This window comes from Hippopotamus amphibius, chromosome 6 (genome assembly GCF_030028045.1).
Source record: "Hippopotamus amphibius kiboko isolate mHipAmp2 chromosome 6, mHipAmp2.hap2, whole genome shotgun sequence".
Lineage (NCBI taxonomy): Eukaryota > Metazoa > Chordata > Mammalia > Artiodactyla > Hippopotamidae > Hippopotamus > Hippopotamus amphibius.
The window spans coordinates 53,292,738-53,312,443 of NC_080191.1; the positions used below are offsets into that span (position 1 = coordinate 53,292,738).

Genomic DNA, 19,706 nt, shown 5'->3' on the forward strand with positions numbered 1-19,706 from the left:
GTGGATTCTTAACCATTGCGCCACCAGGGAAGTCCTTATTTGTTTCTTAATCTCTTATCAAGGTTTGCTAAAAAGTAATACATCTCATCTAAATCTGTAACTTCAATAGTAGAATAATAGTGCTTACCCCATCCCCTCCCGTCTTGTTTCTCCCCATTTCCCCTGGGATTAGAATTGAGAGAGCGTTGCTTTTTTATTGGACTTGATGGAAAGCCAGCTTTTGGTCACATATGATTAATATTCTACAGTTTTTTCATTTACAACACACACTTTTCTTCCCAAAATGCTGGTAGGGAAAGGACCTTGGTGATATAATCCATCCCTCATAATAGGTTGTGGTTAGGCTAACAGTATTTACAGGGAAAAGTAGTATAAATACTGAATATGGAGTTAAATAAAAATTGTGAAATGAGTAATTGGGCAGATGGACATAGGAGTGAAGAAGCATGGCTTTATTATGGGATGGCAACTAAGTTTATAAAGCTAACTCTTCATTTCCCACAGTAGAAAATCCATAGAAAATGTGTAAAATTGAAAAACCAAGAAATATCCTTATAATCATCTTGTGTAGAAATGTGGAGAAACAGCTCAGTGTTGACAGTGGAATGTGGAATAGAATAAAAGTGGAGAGGCATGAAGCAGGGAAATTGCTGGTTTCCCTGATAAACTTAGTGATACTATTTGGCTTTTTAACAACTATGTGCATGTTTTCATCTTTAAATTTCTATTTAAATTTTTCATTATAGGATGTCATGTTAAAGTATTTCTTGAACAAAAAAAATAAGGTATTTTAAAATTGTATCTGTTATATATACTGTTCAATATTTGGGCTGGAAGGAATGTTGGACTTTAGGGGAAAAAATTAATAATGACTGTATAATGTTTTATACATAATATAACCAAGAATATTTTTCTTTGAGTGTTCTTAAATTATATGGTAGGATTGCCTCATCTATGCTCAGATTTTAATTACCACCACCACCGTGATACCTGTCAAATGTTTACATGCAGCCCAGACCTCTCCTCTGAACTCCAGATCCATATATCCCAACTTCCTCTGTGATATCACTGTGTTGAGGTTTTAAAGGTACCCTAGACTCGTTATGTTCAAACTAACTTTAGAATCTACCCCTTTGTTTTCTTGGACCTTTTCCATTGTTCCCTAGTTTATAGATGGGACCACCATCTGAGCAAATAAGAAAGCAACCTTTATACCTCCTTCTTTACCCCAATATCTAATCCATCTGCAAGTTCTGTTAAATTTTACTTCCTAAATACCCCTTAAGTTTTTCCTTCTAGTTAGTGTCTGTTGCTCTCTCTTCAGTTACAAGCTATTAACTATTTCTTGGCTAGACTACAGCATTTTTCTAACTGGTCTTCCCATATATTCTTCTGTCCTTTTCTCCATACTATAGTCATTCTTTATACATACGTGATTCACCTTTCCAACGTGTGAGCTTAAATCTTTCAGTGGCTTCCCATTACCCTGAAAATAAAACCTCCAAATTTTAATGGCCTATAAGGCACTTCATGATTTGGCCCCTACCTTTGTCTTGCTGCTGCTCTCTACAATTTTTCCTCATATGCTTCCTTCTAGTCTGTTTTTGGATGATTTGAAAGGGAGGAAAAAGATTACTGTATCAGCAACAAGATAGACTGAGATAGCAGGCAGCAGATCTGGTAGCAGGAGGCAGATAGAAGATAAAATAGTGGGCTAGTTAAAATAGTTATCTAAATTATGAGCTTGTTTGGATGTGCCTTTAATCTAGGATTTTCTGTGACCTGGAGAGCAAGGGTATTGACTGTAATACTTGTGTCTCCAGCATGGTATCTGCTGTGTATTAAGCACTGCTTACACTCATGGGTTGTGAACAGATGATGATAGTCCAATTTTAAATATCCACTTACCTCAGAAATGCTCGAATTTTGATCAGACCTGTAAGTCCCGTTGCTTTTCTTTGTTATTGTTTTTTAATCTGGAAACTGTGCTCTTCTTGTGAGTACAATTAAACAATTATTTGTGTTTTACTCTTACAGTCCTGGAAGAATTCCCTATGGTAAACAGTAGTGAAAATGAAGACAATTATTATAGTATGAAGTCTGAGTGAGCCATTACCTGATATTTAGTACTCTGCAGTTTCATAATATTGAGAGGTCAGAAATAAACTGCTTACAAAAGGAAAGAACATGGCACATTTTGTAAATCTTTCCAGTATATTCATGGTTGGGTTTTGTAGTACTGTATATACTCTGCTACTATTTAGAATCCTTAGGAAATTATTCCTCCTAGATCATTTGAGCTGGCGGCAGGTTAGGTGCTGAAATTTTGCACCTGTTAGAAGCATTCCTACAAAGTACGATTTCTTTATTCTTTGCTCAGAAGAACAGTCATTTTACATCTTAACTATAGAAAATATATTTCTATTTATTATTAGAAATAATTTTCCAGATTAAGTTGTAAGATATTTCTTGGTTTTCCTTTTGAAATTAAATAAATACCTGTTCATTTCAGTAATGTGTTTAGTTGTAAAACTTATTCACTCACCCACAAAGGCTGCATTTAAAAATAGTTGTCTTGCATTGTCCTTAAAGTTTACTTTTTCTGGATGCAGAATGTGGGTTGGTTGTTTTCGCTTTCAGCACTTAAATTTTGTCAATTTAGTATCTTCTGGACCCCTGTGTTTGATGAGAAGTCAGCATTCATTTGAATTGTTATTCCCCTATATTTCATTTCTTTGGCTGCTTTCAAGATTTTATTTTTCTTTGGTTTTCAGCACTTCAACTCTTATGCCTATGTGTGATTTTCTTTGGCTTTTCCTGTCTAGGATTTGCTGATCTTCTTGATCAAGATCTTTTTGTTTGTTTGTTGTTGTTTTTAAAACAGGCTCTGACCAGTTTTATTGTAGAAAATTTTTGTATGATTTACTTTTCACCAATCTGTTTTGGCATGCTACTAATGACATCAGAATCACCTGGATCAGTGCCATTGTGTATATTCTTTGGTATTTCTCACACTCTGTGCCCAGTTCAACATTATTGCCACTGTAGATGGATACCAGTTTTGGCCAACTTGGTGTAATACTCTGTTTCAAATTTCCTCAACCTGAGCAGTTGTTGGTGAGGATGACCGGTTTCACTTTGCCTTGTCTTATTTTCAGAGCCAGCATGTACTTTCCACTATTCATAAGGAGTTGGAATCTTGAGTTGATCTGGAGTCTAGAGTTGATTGGACTTGGGCAACTTTTTTGTTTTCTTTGTGACCACCACCTTCCTGCCTTAGGTGCGGGATGACTCCCAACCAAGAGCAACCTCCAAGATGTCTGGGGAGCCAGTCAAGATCTTCTTGATGTGTAAATTCATATCTTTTACTAACTTGGAGAAGTTTTTAGCCACTGTTTCATTAAATACTTTTTTCTAACCCATTCTCTCTCCCCTTTCTTTCTGGATTTCCAATTACAGATGTGTTAAAGTTATTGATTCTTTCCCACAGGTCCCTCAGGGTCTGTTCATCTCCCTACCTCAGTCATTTTTTTTCCCTCCATTCTTCAGGTTAGAATGATTTCTATTGCTTTGTCTTCAAGTTTACTGACTCTTTCTTCTGTCATTTCCAATCTGTGGTTAAATCTAGCCAGTGAATTTTATTTTTCACTTCTTGAATTTGCATTTCTTTATAGTTTTTTGGGGGGAGTGGGGGGGCTGAGGAATCCAAGTATATTTGCCCTTACATTCTTGAACATAGTTAAAACAGCTGCTTTAAAATCCTTAAGTGCTAATTCTAGTATCTGGGTCATCTTGGGCTTGGTCCCCCTTGGTTGCCTTTCTCTTGAGAATGGGCCAGTTTTTCCTGTTTCTTATGTGTAATAATTTTAGATTACAACCTGGACATTATGAATGACACATTGTAGAGACTCTGGGAGTCTATTGTGTTCCTTTAGTGGATATTGATGTTTGGTTAGTGGTTTGCTTGCTTACTTGTTTGTTTTAGTAGGCAGTTAACTTGCCTGAACTCAAACTACAAACTGAAATCTCAGTTCTGTTATTTTAGCCTTAGCCTGGCTGCTTGGAATCTTTTGCATATGTGTAGTTTGTGGATCAGAGATAAGTGCAGAATTTATACATAGAATTTGGTGCTTCTCTCCTTTCTGTGATTTACTTGCTAGGTTTTCAGCTACTGTGGTCATGCCAAAGTCTATCCTTTGATTCATTAAGTGAGTAAGTCTGCAGATTTATTTGTTTGGGTTTTAGCTGCACAAACCAACTGGGGCCGGCTCTCTGGCTAAAAGCCATTTAAGTCACCCTGTACTATCCACTTCTGCGTATTGACTCCCTTCTTCTCCTCCCCACCCCTTCAGCATCACCACTCCCCTTTTGTTGTTTCTGCCTTCAAGCTCTTTATACTTTGTCTAGTTATAGAAGTTGTTTGTAAGAGAGTTAGGAGCTACCTAGCCATTACAGGAAGTGGAATCCCTAAAATACAGTTGTACATTTGAACAATTTTCTTGTTATAGTACTTGATAGTCTTTATTAGAAAAGCAAATAAATGTGATGAGAGTTTTTCAAAGAACTTTAGAAATTTCTGTATATGTTTTAACAATAGAATAAGTTGAAATTTATTTTCATAATTCATCCTCTTTTAAGCAAGAAAGGTTGGCCTGAATTAGACTGAGAATTTATTTACTTGCCTTTCCCTCAAATTATGTATAAATTTCCAAATCTAGATTATTTGAAATGCATTTTAGAAGCAAAAAATATGAAGAAACCATACAGTAAAACCTTTATTTCATCCAGCAAATGTTACATCTTTGACCTCGATCCTGGGGATATAGCAGTGAACTTCAGAGTTCTTAATCCTGTGGAGCTAAGTCTTTAGGGATAGGCAGGTAGGTAGGTAGGTAGGTAGATATGTCAGGTATTGATAAATGCTATGAAGTAAAAGCAAGGTATGAGGGCGTGATAGGGAGGCAGGGGAAACAAGTGTGGCATTTTTTTTAGATTGGTCAAGAAAGCAGTCTCTGAGGAAGTGACATCTGATCAGAGATCTTAATGAAGTAAGAGAGAGAGCGAGCCATGCAAATATCTGAGGGAAGAGTGTCCCAGTCGGAAGGAGCAGCAAGTCTTAAAGCCCTAAGGGAGGAATGAGATTCTTTTCTCTTTGAAAATAACCAGTATGAGGGAATTCAGTTTGGAACTGAGGGAACAAAGACAGTGGCAGGACACAAAGTCCAAGGGGTGGTAGTTAGCCAAGGGCCTTGTGTTGTAGGATTTTGTGCCGGGGAAATGATTGTTCTAATTTACTTTTCACAAAGATCATTGTGTTCAATAGAGTGGGAGGTGGTAGTAGAGCAAAGAGTTAAGGCAGGGAGGAGACCAGTTAGGAGATGTTTGCAGTAGTATTCTAGGTAAACTATAATGGTGGCTTGAACAAGAGCAGTCATAGAAGTGAGGGAAAGTGGTCAGATTCAGAATATTTTTTTGCAGATAACAGCCAACAAAACTTGATGTTAGATTAGATATGGCATGTAAGAAGGATCAACTGAATGACCAATGGTACCATATGCGGAAATGAAAGAGATTGAGAAAGCTTTGATTTGGATGGGGGCGAAATTGAGAGTTCAGTTTTGGACACACTAAGTTTGAAGTGAATTTTAGATATCCAAAAGGAGATGTGGGACAGGCAGCTGGTTATATTAGGCTGCAACTCAAGGGAGAGAGAGCTCCCTTGGAGTTGGACATATAGATTTGCAAAGCCTCTCTTTAAAGTAGTGTGTTTGGATGAGATTACCTTGAAGAAGAATGAAGGTGTAATTGGAAAGAAACCCTAGGTCTGAACTCCATAACTCACCAACATTTAGATGTCTAGAAAAGAGGATCTGACAAAGAAAACTGAGAAGGAGCTGCTAGTGGGCAGGAGAAAATCCAGAAGAGTATAAATCTCAAGCCAAGTGAAGAAATCATTTAAAGAACGAGGGGGTTAAGCTACAGAGAGGTCTGGTGAGATGAGGCCTGAGGAGTGACCATTAAGTGACAAACCTGAAGATCCAGGACAGCTTTGATAAGTGTAGTTTCAATGGAGCAAAACCGTGAAAGCCTGACTGGGGTAAGTTAAAAAGTGATGAGGAAGGAAATGAAGACAGAGTATAAACCACTCTTTCAAGGAGTTTAGCCCAAAAGAGGGAATGGGGAGATAAGTGAGCTGATAGCTGGAGGGAGGCTTTCTCAAGATGAGCAGTACTGTAGCATGTTTATTATCGCCCCTTATATTATGTCTAAATATCATTTACTAATTTCTAGCACTTTTCTTTTCTCCTGCAACCCATTTGTAGAAACACTACGTTGAGTGCTAAAATTGTGTGTGTGTTTTAGAAAAGATTTGAGAAATCTGTAATGCAAATAACTTGATTTGGCAGTGCTTTTACCTACAAGATGTGACTAAGCTGAAGTCACATAGACAAAAGAATTAAGGAAAACTTAACCAAATAAAAAGTTTGAAAGTCTCTACCAAACATGATATCTAAATGAGCTTTTATTCTGTTGAGGATTCAGAAGTCCTGTTATAACTGAATTTACTCAAGTGTTTTAATATCTACTGTTATGCTGAAAACTGTCTATAGAGTGCTAGGTATGCATTAATGGACAAAAGAGACCTAATTCCTGCATTCATGGAGCTTACAGACTTATATTTAAGCTTATGGAAAAGAAAAATACTACAGATGAGAAATTTGTTTTAAAGGATTATCTTATTGTTAAATTTCTACTAAAATGAAATGTATTTTCATTATTATACAAATTGCATGATTTTAAGTATTATAGTATGTAATTCAGGTTTAATATACTTTACACTACTTATATCCCAAAGGGGCTTTCAAGATTAAGCATGGTTTACATTAGGAATGTTAGGGATATAAATAAGTTAGGTAATTCTCAGCTTGGGCCATACGTTAGAATCACTGGGGAGCTTTTAAAAATCCATATGCTGGTGCTGCTCCCAACCAGTTAAATCAGAACCCATGGGGTTGGGGCCCAAGCATTAGTGTTTTTTAAATACTGATTTAATAGAAACAGAAGGAATAAAATGCTACTAAGCCCCTGAAAATGAATTGATTACACATTTAAGGATTAAGTGTATCTGAAAATTGTCCAAATATCAGTTGTTTTGATTTATAGATCATTTTTATTTTTAGACAAAGCATGCAAAGCTATTTGTAGAATCAAACTTTTCCAGGAGCCAAACTTTAAAAGTTTTAAGTAGAATAAACAAGATCACTCACCTTAGGTTGTCTGTGATCATTAAGAAAAAAATCAGTAAAGTTACTTATTTTTCCTTTTTAAAGCAACCTTGACAATAATTTCTTATGTGAATGCCTTTCAGCACAGCCATTATAAAGCATACAAATACATAGGAATTAGAAAATTTTAAAGTTTGCCATCAGTAGTTGTAAACTGAAAAGACAGTATAACTATATGGGAAGCACTATAGGACTAAATATTTTTATAGTTTATATTAAATTTTAGGTACTAAAGCACATACCCTTTTGTATTGAAATTTTTAATCCACAATAATATTCATTCTATAACAGTTCTCATTAAAATTTTTTTTCTTTCTTTCACAGAAAATGCTTGGACAGAAGAGATGAGTACTATTTCCACTAAGGCCTAGAATCGCCTACTGTACAAATAGTCCTGATCAGGCAATATACGAATGGCCCAAGGAAGCCACCAAATTGATTTTCAGGTTTTACATGACCTGCGACAAAAATTCCCTGAAGTACCTGAAGTTGTTGTATCCAGGTGCATGTTACAGGTCAGTGTTCAATGATTTCTGAATTTATTAATACAGAGTTGGTATTTTTTTAAGCATTGAAAGAAAACTCTTTTATCTTTGGCATTAGCGTGCTATGATAGAGAGATGAGCTTTGGTGTCTGATAGTCATGTGGCCGTTAGCAAGTTATTAGGCTCTCTCTACCCCGTCTGTCATATGGATAATACCTACCTTGTAAAGGAAATGTGAGGATTAAATGAGATCTCAGTATAAAGCATTGATACATGGTCCACACTTACTATGAGCTTGCTTCACTTCCCCCTTTCCCCATTTTGCCAGAACTGTTAAAAATTCTAGGTCTTCATATGAAAGTTAGAAAATCATTAAATAAGGAATCAGGAAGCTTGGGGTCTAATCCTAAAAGGGCACCCTAAGCATATTTGACAAGTAATATGCCTCTTTTGTACTTTAGTTTTCTTATCTGTAAAATGAAGAAATTTGACTAGACAATGCCTAAAGTCCCAATTCTAAAGAAAAAAAAGTTTTTTATATTTTTAATTTAATCTGTAAGTTTTCCAGTTAATATCACTAATACATTTTTCTGTTTTGCTTAGTATGTACAATTTTAGAAATCCATAATTCTAAATACTTAGTGTACCTTCTCATTTGATTAAACTGGAAATCTTTCTATCAAGAACTATTTTTCAGCTTGTTGTAATGGAGATATAAAAAGTGATTTGGGCCCAGACATATTTATTCTTGATGAATGATTTTTAAAGTTTGAAATTATATGAAACTTTAAAAGGCTCAATATCTGTACTTGATATCAAGTGACTTACATTTTGTTCATACCCTATCACCTTTTATCTGTACATTTAATTGGTCTAACCCAGCTTTGGTCTCTCCAGTCTGTCCTCCTCACTTCTGCTAAAAATGTCTTTTTAAATGCAGATTTTACCATATATTTACCTACTTAAAAACCTCATGGTTGTTCCCCATACCCTTCGAAGTAAAGTTTATATATCTTGACTAGGGCATACTAGGTCTGTGATCTAAAATCCTGCCTTCTTCTGCATGATCTCTTGCCCAGTCCTTCCTGCTTAATACCCTATGCGCTCATCATCCTCAACTGATTAGAATTCCCCAAACATGGCTGGCTCTTTCTGTGGTATATTGTTTGAGAGCATATGTTTTGAGTTAATAACACTGTATTGTATATTTGAAATTTGCTAAAAGAGCAGATCTTAAGTATTCTTACCGCCAGAAAGAAAGAAAGAAAGAGAGAGAGAGAGGGAGAGGGAGAGAAAGGAAGAAAGGAAGAAGAAGGAAGGAAGGAAGGGTTGACTGTGAAGTGGTGGATGTGTTAATTGTAATCATTTCACACCATATATGTATATTAAATCATCACATTGTATACCTTTTAAAAAAATCATGTACAACCTATATATATACAATTTTTATTTATCAGTCATACCTCAGTTAAAGCTGGGGGAAATAAATTAATTAAAAATTTTAAATAATAGCAAATAAATAGCATATGTTTTGGTGATAAAGAGACTTGAGTTCAAGATTTGACAGTTATTTAGCAGCAATTGAATTGACCTCTCTGACCCTCAGTTTTCCTCAGCTGTACAATGGGAATAAAAAAAACTTCACAGAGAATTACATGTGATAACGCAGGAAAGCAACTGGTAGGATACCTGATTGAAAAGGAGTGCTCAATAAATATTAGCAACCAGTATGAATGACAGTAGTAATAGTGGAAGGCCCATAATGAATATTTTGTGAATGAATCAGTAGTCCATATTTGTTGATACCAGATGTGCTATGAAATGAAAGAGGAAAAAAAGGGTAATAAAAATGGAGTAAGAAGCTAAAGAAAGTATGGGAAGGAGCAGAGTGAGGGGGAAGAAGGTATCTTCCCCTAGAACTCCGGTACCTCTTCCTAATTTTTCAAATAGCATTTTCTGATAAGACTATACTGAGAATGTTCAGTGAGTCACTGAAAAATAGAAAAATACTATAGGTTCTTCAGTAAGATTGTATAAGATTTGCTACTGAAAGAACTGTCCAGAACATGGAGTGAGGGAGGGAGAAAGGAGAGAAACTCTTACAGTATGATCTTCAGGATGTATTCAGTTAAAAAAACAAAATGTAGAGCAGTATATATAGATGTATGTAAATACATCTATAAATAAGTATACACATGTATGTATATTTGCTCCTGTTTGCATAAGGAAATACTGGAAGGATTAAAAACAAAATCAATAAAAGATGGTTACCCATGGTGCGCAAGAAGGAACAGGAGAGATGGGAGTGAGACTTCTCAACGTATATCTTTTAACATTGTTTTGATCTTTAGAAAACATGTTTTCAACTTTACCAAAAATATAGAAAATAAATGATTTAGAATTCCTTTTGGGCACCCAGTAGTATTACCTTCACTATGTTAATCTGGTTTTACAAAAACAAACCTCCGTATCACATGCTTCCCAACACCCACCTCTTTTAAATTGAGTTGATAATCATTCTGGGCCTTCAAGTAATGTGCCTTTTAGCTGATATAACAAAAATGTGACAAACAAGGAATGGGTAAGGCTCCTTTGGAAGTACAGCTAGGGTGTAAGTCTTCCCAAATTTAGAGTTATACTTTTAAACTGTAATGGCAAATAAGCTACCTCTAAATGTAGTATAAACATCTATTATTTGGTGACAGCCTTTCTTTTGGGAGCTGCTCTCCCTTTCTCAATTGGGTAGGCTTCTGTCTTTTCTCTGGAGAGATCCTTCCTATGATATACTCATTCAGAACTTTTCTAGATGAAAAAAAAGAGTATATGGAATATTAAAAGTTAGTAGTTAAAGTATCATGTCACACTGCCACTTTGTATACATGTTCTTAAGCATCTTACTTCTTAGGAGGAGAACAGAAGTATCTATCCTCTGTTCTCTTCCTGACTGTGTTTACTGCTCAGCTTCCTCTTTGTGAAACTACTCACATCATTTCCTTGTGCTGTGGATTCTATAAGATAGCTATGTTATCAGCAGATGTGATTCATATCTTTAAATTTTATATTTGGTAACTAAATCATAATGTAGAATAGTGTAAAAATATTGCATAGCTAGCACTTCAATTTTTTTAACTGAAATTTTCACTATTTTTTTAATTCTCTTAATATGATGATTAAATCTGTAAGTTTAAAATTGCTATTTCTTTTCAAAGTAATGCGTTAAGTATTACTTATAAGCCTTAGTATTTAAGTACCATATCCTTAATTGAAGCCTTTTCGATGACCTTCACCCATAATCCTTATCCATATTTCTGTTAAAACACCTAGCATTGTGCATTATATTTATTTGTATACACATTAATCTCCACCATGAGATCCTTAAGAGCAGCAGTTATATTCCTTTCTACTTGCCTAATGGGATGCTCAGTAAATATTGGTTGAAAGAGTGAATGAATCAGTTTGAGAAGGGTGACTGTAGTGTATACTTTGATATTGTCTGTAATCTCTGTGCAAGAAGCTTGGGGAAAAATGAAAGATGAACTGAAATAATGATTCAGACTCTTTTGTAGTTTTGAAAAGAATGCAGATTTGTATATATACAAAAAAGCAATGATTTTCAACCTTTTAAAATCTCATCCCACCTCTTTTGATACTCTTAAAGGGAGTCCTGTACAGTTTCCCACTAAAAGTAACCAGAGCTTCTTTGGGAAATAGCTGATCACAGGTCTGGAATAAGAAGTGTACAAGATGATCTTGGACATCTTATATTAGAAAGCAAGGAAGCTATGAAAGACTACTGGGCTCAAGTCATATGTACACAGGAGCCAACCTGGAGTCATTCCCACTAGCCTAAAGATAGGATATTATGACCACAATCAGTTGACACATATCAAAATGTTAAAGATACAGGAGTTTATAATGATACTGAAAATAAGTATCACGTTTCGAAATTGCTAAGACACCAATTCATTATTCTAACAACAATACAGAGAAAGAACTTATTTATCCTGCCTCTTCTGTGCAAAGAGTAAGTAAATAGTTGAAGAGATCAAGTTCTTTGAGGAAGAATTGCAGCTAATACATGAAGAAGGAATCTTATAATTGGAATATCACCAGTACCAACATTTTGCAACCCCTAATGAAATAAAGATTCTAAACAGTGATTATCATTGGCTGCTAAAAATTATTAGCTGGATCAAGCTGTGACAACATCAGAAACTACCAATCAGCCTTAAGATCACAAAAAGACAGGCAGATATATTATTGTGCCTCCTCTGTGATGCGATAACAAATACAGGCTATAAAGGGTGTTGCCAAAAATTTGTACATAAACCTGTGCACACCTCTAGTTATAATTTCTAATTTACAGTGAAATACAGGAAATATTGATACCACAGGGTGCAGTCAGCCAGTCCAGATGGGAAATTCTGCTGGACATATGATCATTTTTCAAAAAACAAATGGCTTAGAAAATTTTAGAAAGAGGGCAAGATTAATCATTATGATAAGAAATCTAAGAGGCATATCAACTAAATGAAATATGTGGACCTTGCTTAGATCTTGATTTAAACTAACTAAAAAGATACTTAAGAGACAGTCAGGGGACTTTAACATTATTTGAATATTATGTGATACTAAGTATTGATTATTTTAGGGTATGATAATGGCATTGTGGTATGTTTTAAGATACATATTGAGGGGTGGGATAAGGGAGGGCGGGAAGGAGTTGCGGGTGGGAGGGGATATGGGGATATATGTATAAATACAGCTGGTTCACTTTGTTGTACAGCAAAAACTGGCGCAACAGTGTAAAACAATTATACTCCAATAAAGAACTTAAAAAAAAGATACATATTGAAGTATTTACAGATGGAAACAAAATAATGTCAGGCTTGATCTAGCTTAATGGAGGGAGCATCTGGGGCATACACATTGGAAGAAGAAAGATTTGCCATATATTGATATTTTTAAAGATGGATGGTGAATATAGGAGAGTTTGTCATATTTACTCTGTTTTTATATTTGTTTAAAAGTTTCTAAAACAAAATGTTCACTAAAAAGTATATTTCCTTTTATCCTGTTATAAAATCCCTGTAAGTTCTTTTAACTTTTGCTGATAAGAAAGTAATGTCTGTAGAGAGTAAAAAACCTAAGGGCATGTGAGTTATGGCATAGCTGGGACTAGGACATATTAAATAATGAGAGATTATAAAGAATTGAAGGGATTTTTGAGAGCTCAAGAGAATTGGACAAGAAGACTTTGTATATATGAATATCAGCTTTTAAAAAAGAAGTGTGGGATTGAATTTAGTAGGAAATATACATTTTAATTTGTGAATGTTGGCAAAGAAGAGATGAGAAGATGAGGTCTTTGTGAGCTTTGGAGTAGAAGGGAGAATTTACTAAGAACAGAAATAAACTTAGTTTGAAGCAAAAGCACCAATTAGATTTGGCAAAAGTTAAGGTCTAATTATAAGGAGTAATCAGTTGATAAAGATTGTGATGAATTTTTAAATTTTCTTTGAAAAACCAGTATATATCAATTCAGAGTTGTGTGTGATAAAAGGATTTTTATAGCATGAGAGATTTGAACTGTTGGTTTGGGGAGGGAAAAAAGGTAAACCTTGCTCACTAATCTTTTCTTTTGTAGTACCTGTTCAAACTGTGGACTACCTTTTTTTTTTTTGGCTACCATTTCTTTTCTTTTTTTTTTCTTTTTTTTTGGCTTCTCATGGAATTTCTTATTTTCCCAAATTTCTGGTTGATCTAAAGTTATTATCTGTGGTTATTCACATCTTTTTTTTTTTTTTTTTTTTTTTATTTATTTATTTATTTTTTGAGGTACATCAAGTTCAGTCATCTGTATTTATACACATATTGCCGTATTCCCTCCCTCCCTCGACTCCCCCCCACCCTCCCCATCCCAGTCCTCTAAGGCATCATCCATCCTCTAGTTGAACTCCCTTTGTTATACAGCAACTTCCCACTGGCTATCTATTTTACAGTTGGTAATATATATATGTATATGCTACTCTCTCATTTCGTCTCAGCTTCCCCTTCACCCCCCGCCCCCCCAAACCTCGAATTCTGCCGTCCATTCTCTGCAGCTGCTTGGCTACCATTTCTTAACAAGACTTCGAGATGCCTTTTAGTTCTGTTTTCTCTAATAAGATTTTATCTCATATGAAACTACCTATAGACATTTTAACTTGGCCACTCATGGTTTTTTATGTCTAATATTGTCCCCTTTCTGTCAGACTCTTTGTCTTCCAGTTTTCTTTGAATTCTCTTCCTCCCTTATAGCCAAATTGTGTTGACTATTTATTTGTAGTCTTTCATAATTTGTTTGCACTATCAGTCATTATTTCATGTCTTCTAACTGATCTTCTAGTCAAAATGTTTTCCCTTTCCTCTTCATCTTAAGTATCAGTGGAGATCTTTATCTTCCCCAAATGCCCTTTTTTGTCTTCACTTCTCTGTTAATGTGTTGTTCAGTGACTCTCCCCATTGCGTATATTAAAGCCCAAACTCTAGTGTGACTCATTTTTTTTAAAAAACCCAATTATTTAATCCCAGTCTGCCTTTCTAACAATTTGTTCCACAGAATTTCTAATACAAACCTTTAACTCCAGCCAGATCTGTTCCAATCACCTTTAGAACATACTTTTACTATCACATTTATGTCTGTCTTTACTCATGCCATTCCCTCACCAGGAATGCTTTTTTTCCTATCCAAGTCCTACATATATTATGAAACCCATGAGATTATACCTCCCTCATTAACACAGTCCTTTCTACAGTCCTTTCTACAATATTAACTCTCTGTTGAACTTCAATACCACTTATTATTCGGCACATATTCATGTTTTAATAATGTTACCTTTTCATAAATCCATGGTTTGTCTCCCTAATTGAGCTGCAAACTCTTCTAGGGAAGAATCTGGTTTTATACATCATTCGAGTCTTCCACAGTCCAAAACAGAGTAATGTACATATCGTAGGTATTCAGTAAATATTTTTATGGGTAATTTATGAGTAGTGGTTAGTCTCTTTTAAGAATTCTTTAGAAGCAATGTAATTGTTTTTGTTTTGTTTTTCATTTCATTTTTTTTCATTTCTCTGGAGTAGAATTATATGATGCTATCTAAAGGCAAAGATGTGAACTCAGTTACTCTGGAGGCTACTTTGAGTTTATATTACATATGTATATGTATGTCGTTTGTTTTTAACACAAGAGGAAGCACATAAGGACTTGTGGTGCCTTTGTTATGAATTTTAGAACTTTTAATTTAAATACCACAAATAATAGTTTTTAAAAGGTCATTGGTTTAAAAGAATTACATAGCACATGAAATGCAAAATATTAATTACACAGTATTACATGCTTAAGTTGAATGCTTATATTTTGTTCAAAATTCAAACTGCATTTTTAAGTAAGTTGTAATTTTCCTATATTTGCATGAATCCATTTTACTGTAACATAACTCCTAAAACAGAACAATGACTTGGTTCACTTTTAGCTATTGCTAGTTAGAGAACTTTTCTATTACATTAGTAGTGAGGATTTTTAATTCAGCTATTTGCATAAATCTTGGTTCTTCTCAAGTAAAAGGGCTCAAATGTATCTGTTATAACTGTATTAAGTAATCTCTTGTTAATCATGTAATATTTTAATAGTGATGAGAGTATTTGCATTGGCTTCTCGTTGTTAACATAAGCTGTGTTTGTTTTGTCTTATAGAATAATAATAACCTGGATGCCTGCTGTGCAGTTCTCTCTCAGGAGAGTACAAGGTATCTTTATGGTGAAGGAGACTTGAATTTTTCGGATGATTCTGGAATTTCTGGTCTACGCAATCACATGACTTCTCTCAACTTGGACTTGCAGTCACAGAATGTTTACCACCATGGAAGAGAAGGAAATAGAATGAATGGAAGTAGGACTCTAACGCACAGCATTAGTGATGGACAACTTCAAGGTGGTCAGTCCAATAATGAACTATTTCACCAGGAGCCACAGACAGCACCAGCTCAAGTTCCTCAAGGCTTTAATGTTTTTGGAATGTCCAGTACATCTGGTGCTTCAAATTCAGCACCACATCTTGGATTTCACTTAGGCAGCAAAGGAACATCTAACCTTTCTCAACAAACTCCAAGATTTAATCCCATTATGGTAACTTTAGCCCCAAATATCCAGACTGGTCGTAATACTCCTACATCTTTGCACATACATGGTGTACCTCCACCTGTACTTAACAGTCCACAGGGAAATTCTATCTATATTAGGCCCTACATTACGACTCCTAGTGGTACAACTCGGCAGACACAACAGCATTCTGGCTGGGTATCTCAGTTTAATCCCATGAACCCTCAACAAGTTTATCAACCTTCACAATCTGGTCCCTGGACTACGTATCCTGCATCTAATCCTCTGCCACATACCTCAGCCCAGCAGCCAAATCAGCAAGGCCACCAGACCTCTCATGTCTACATGCCCATCAGTTCACCTACTACTCCACAACCACCAACAATTCATTCGTCTGGTAGCTCACAGCCTTCTGCCCATAGCCAATATAATATTCAGAATATTTCAACTGGACCTCGGAAAAACCAGATTGAAATCAAACTTGAACCCCCACAAAGAAACAATTCTTCGAAATTGCGTTCTTCTGGACCTCGAACCTCCAGCAGTTCCTCCTCAGTCAACAGCCAGACCTTAAATAGAAATCAGCCCACTGTTTACATAGCTGCCAGCCCCCCAAATACTGATGAGGTAATGTCCCGTAGTCAACCTAAGGTCTATATTTCAGCCAACGCCACCACAGGAGATGAGCAGGTCATGCGGAATCAGCCCACTCTCTTCATATCCACAAACTCTGGCGCGTCGGCCGCCTCCAGGAATGTGTCCGGGCAAGTGAGCATGGGCCCCGCCTTTATTCATCACCACCCTCCCAAGAGTCGAGCTGTGGGCAGCAGCCCTGCAGCTTCTCCTCGAGTGGTGGTCACTCAGCCCAACACAAAATATACGTTCAAAATTACAGTTTCTCCCAATAAACCCCCTGCAGTTTCACCGGGGGTGGTGTCCCCTACCTTTGAGCTTACGAATCTTCTAAACCATCCTGATCATTACGTAGAAACAGAGAATATTCAGCACCTCACGGACCCTGCTTTAGCACATGTGGATAGAATAAGTGAAGCGCGGAAGTTGAGTATGGGATCTGATGATGCTGCCTACACACAAGGTAATAATTATATTGGCAATGGGATCATTTTCCATTCTGGGCTTAATTGGTGTACATTTGATTTCACTGCAGAAGTGGGTATCAGTATCATTATTTTATCTTTTAAATGTTGCCCAAAATAATACTGTTACAAGAACCTTTGAGAGTATTCATATAAATTTTGAATATCAGTTTTGTTATCTTATAGCTTGAAGCTTGAATGATAGCCTTATCAGATCTTCAGAATAATCAACTCTTGATTTGTTTTCTTGATGTTTATGAAACTTTAGTAACTCTCTCACCTATAGTGATGCTGACTTTCCCTTTAAATTTTCTGCAAATAAAAATTCATAAAAACACATTTTAATAAGAGATTAGTGAACTAATATAGTAAATCTGCCTTCTTTGACCAGAAGAATTCTCTGTTCTTCACTTTTCTAATACAACACTATTTGTCTTATTATAACAAAGCAAGTTACGTCTAAATTGCTATGAGCTCTTGAATAACTCAAAGAGAAATTTGAATCCTCTTCCTGATACTTGTTTCTTTCAGTCTCCCTTAAACATCAGTTAACACAGCCTTTTTGTTTGGAATTGTGAATAAGAACATTAGTTTTAAATCTGTCTCACTTGATTATCCTTTTCTGGAATAGACTAATTAATATTGGCATAATACTAAGTTATATCTGTATTAATTCAGAGAGAATTTCTGTCATATCACATTTTATCTGACCCCTTAAGTTATTTAATCTTCAGTAGGAAGCTGTTAAATTCATTCAGATAAAAAAGGAGAGGATAAGTGTTTGTCTTCTTGAATATTGACACAAGTTTTGTAAATTAGCTGGAGTCAGGATGTATCTCAGTCTTCTTTATATCCCCAATGAATTGTTCCAAGTATTATAGGTTGGAAAATACTACATCATCACCCCCATGCAGCATGTAGCCTCCTACTACCACTAATACCACTTGTCCTTTTTAAAATTTCAAAAAATAGTGATTTTACTGCTGAATTTCTTAAAGGAGCCTGATTGTTTTGGTTTATTTTATGTTTTAAACAATTATAGTCTAGTGTTTTGTAACCCAGGCCCGGCTGTGGTGCTTTCAAATTCTATAATCACATATGAAGCTTTCAAAACATAAAAATGCCCAGGCTCAGCCCACACTTGCTCAATTAGAATTTCTGAATGGTGAAGCCTGGGTGCACGTGTGCATGTGTGCACTTGTGTTCTAAAGCTGCATGGGTGATTCTGATTTCACTGGGAATTGTGCTGAGACTTTATTTTCCATACATCTGTGACTAAACGGGAACCATTTTTGTTTCATTTCCGCAGTAAATTTTTTTTAATGACATGTCTTTCCATTGATACTTAACTCCTGTTCTTCCCCCAAAGTCCTTTCTTCTTCTCTCCTTCCATCAAAATAGTAGATTTCCTGTGTTTGGGTAGTTGCTGATTCTTAAATGGAGAGTAGTTTTTTTCTTCCAGTTTTATTGCTATGTAATTGACATACAGCACTGTATAAGCTTAAGGTGTACAACATGATTTGATTTACACACATACATCATGAAATGATTACCATTGTAGGTTTAGTGAACATCATCTCATATAGATACAACATTAAAGAAATAGATTTTAAATAGATTTTTAAAATTTTTTTTCCTTCTGATGAGAACTCAGGATTTATTCTTAACAGCTCTCATTTGCAGTGTACAACGGTGTTAATTATCTTTATCGTGTTGTACATTACATGCCTTGTATTTATTTATAACTGGAAGTTTGTAGCTTTGGGCTGCTTTCATCTGATTCCTCCCTCCCCTCGCCTCTGATAGCCATAAATCTGATGTCTCTTTCTGAGTTTGTGTGTTTTTGTAGAATAATTGACCTACAACACTGTATTAGTTCCTGGTACACATCATAGTGATTCAGTATTTCTGTATATTTCAGAGTGGTCATGATGATTAGTCTAGTTGTTATCTGTCACCATACAAAAATATTACATAATTATTGACTATATTCCCCATGCTGTACATTTCATACCTGTGACTCAAAATTTTGTAACTGAAAGTTTGTACCTCTTAATTTCCCTCACCTGTGTCTCTCCTCCTCCCACCCCCCAGAGAGTAATTTTTTTATGATGATAACTTGATAAGGGGAATTTTTGATTAAGTAGACATAAGATATTCATATATTAACTGGAATGTGAAAATAAAGTGTTGCTGAAACTTGCTGTCTCCAATTTCTCTCCCATTCTCTCTTGAATCTACTGTAGTCAGAATTTTTCCCAGTGCAGTCGGCCACAACTGCTCCTGTCAAGGCCATCAGTGACAGCGTCATTACCAAACACAGTGGTCTTTCAGGCCCTTTCTTCCTTGATTTATATCAGTAGCTTTTGCCGCAGTTGAGCACCCTCTTCTGTGTGAAACACTTTGTCCATTTGACTGCCTATAAGGTAATACACTAGGATTCCACCTCTCCTTTTATTCTTTGGTGGTTCTTCCTCATCTCTCCGACCTTTCACCTCTTTGTTCTTCCACTTCTTTGTTCAAAGAAGTGCAATCAAAGCCTCAAAATTCAGTCCTTAGGCCTTCTCTGTTTTCTGTTTTTACTATTCCCTACATGATCTCCGTCAGCCTCATAACTTTAAATATTGTTCTATGCTAATGGCTCCCAAATTTGTAACTCTAACCTGGACTTATTACCTGAATTTCAGGCAGTTTAT

The 19,706-nt window shown here is 35.6% G+C and overlaps 1 protein-coding gene across 5 annotated transcripts in view; it reads left to right on the forward strand.

Annotated features, from left to right (window-relative positions):
* TAB2 (TGF-beta activated kinase 1 (MAP3K7) binding protein 2) overlaps positions 1-19,706 on the forward strand; it is a 78,564-nt gene that overhangs the window by 34,571 nt on the left and 24,287 nt on the right. For all 5 annotated transcript variants that reach the window (XM_057739679.1, XM_057739678.1, XM_057739675.1 and 2 more), the window contains 2 exons: positions 7,611-7,801; positions 15,509-17,009. In XM_057739679.1, the coding sequence (XP_057595662.1) occupies positions 7,700-7,801; positions 15,509-17,009 (1,603 nt within the window). In that variant the 5' untranslated portion in view covers positions 7,611-7,699. The remainder of the gene's footprint in view (positions 1-7,610; positions 7,802-15,508; positions 17,010-19,706) is intronic.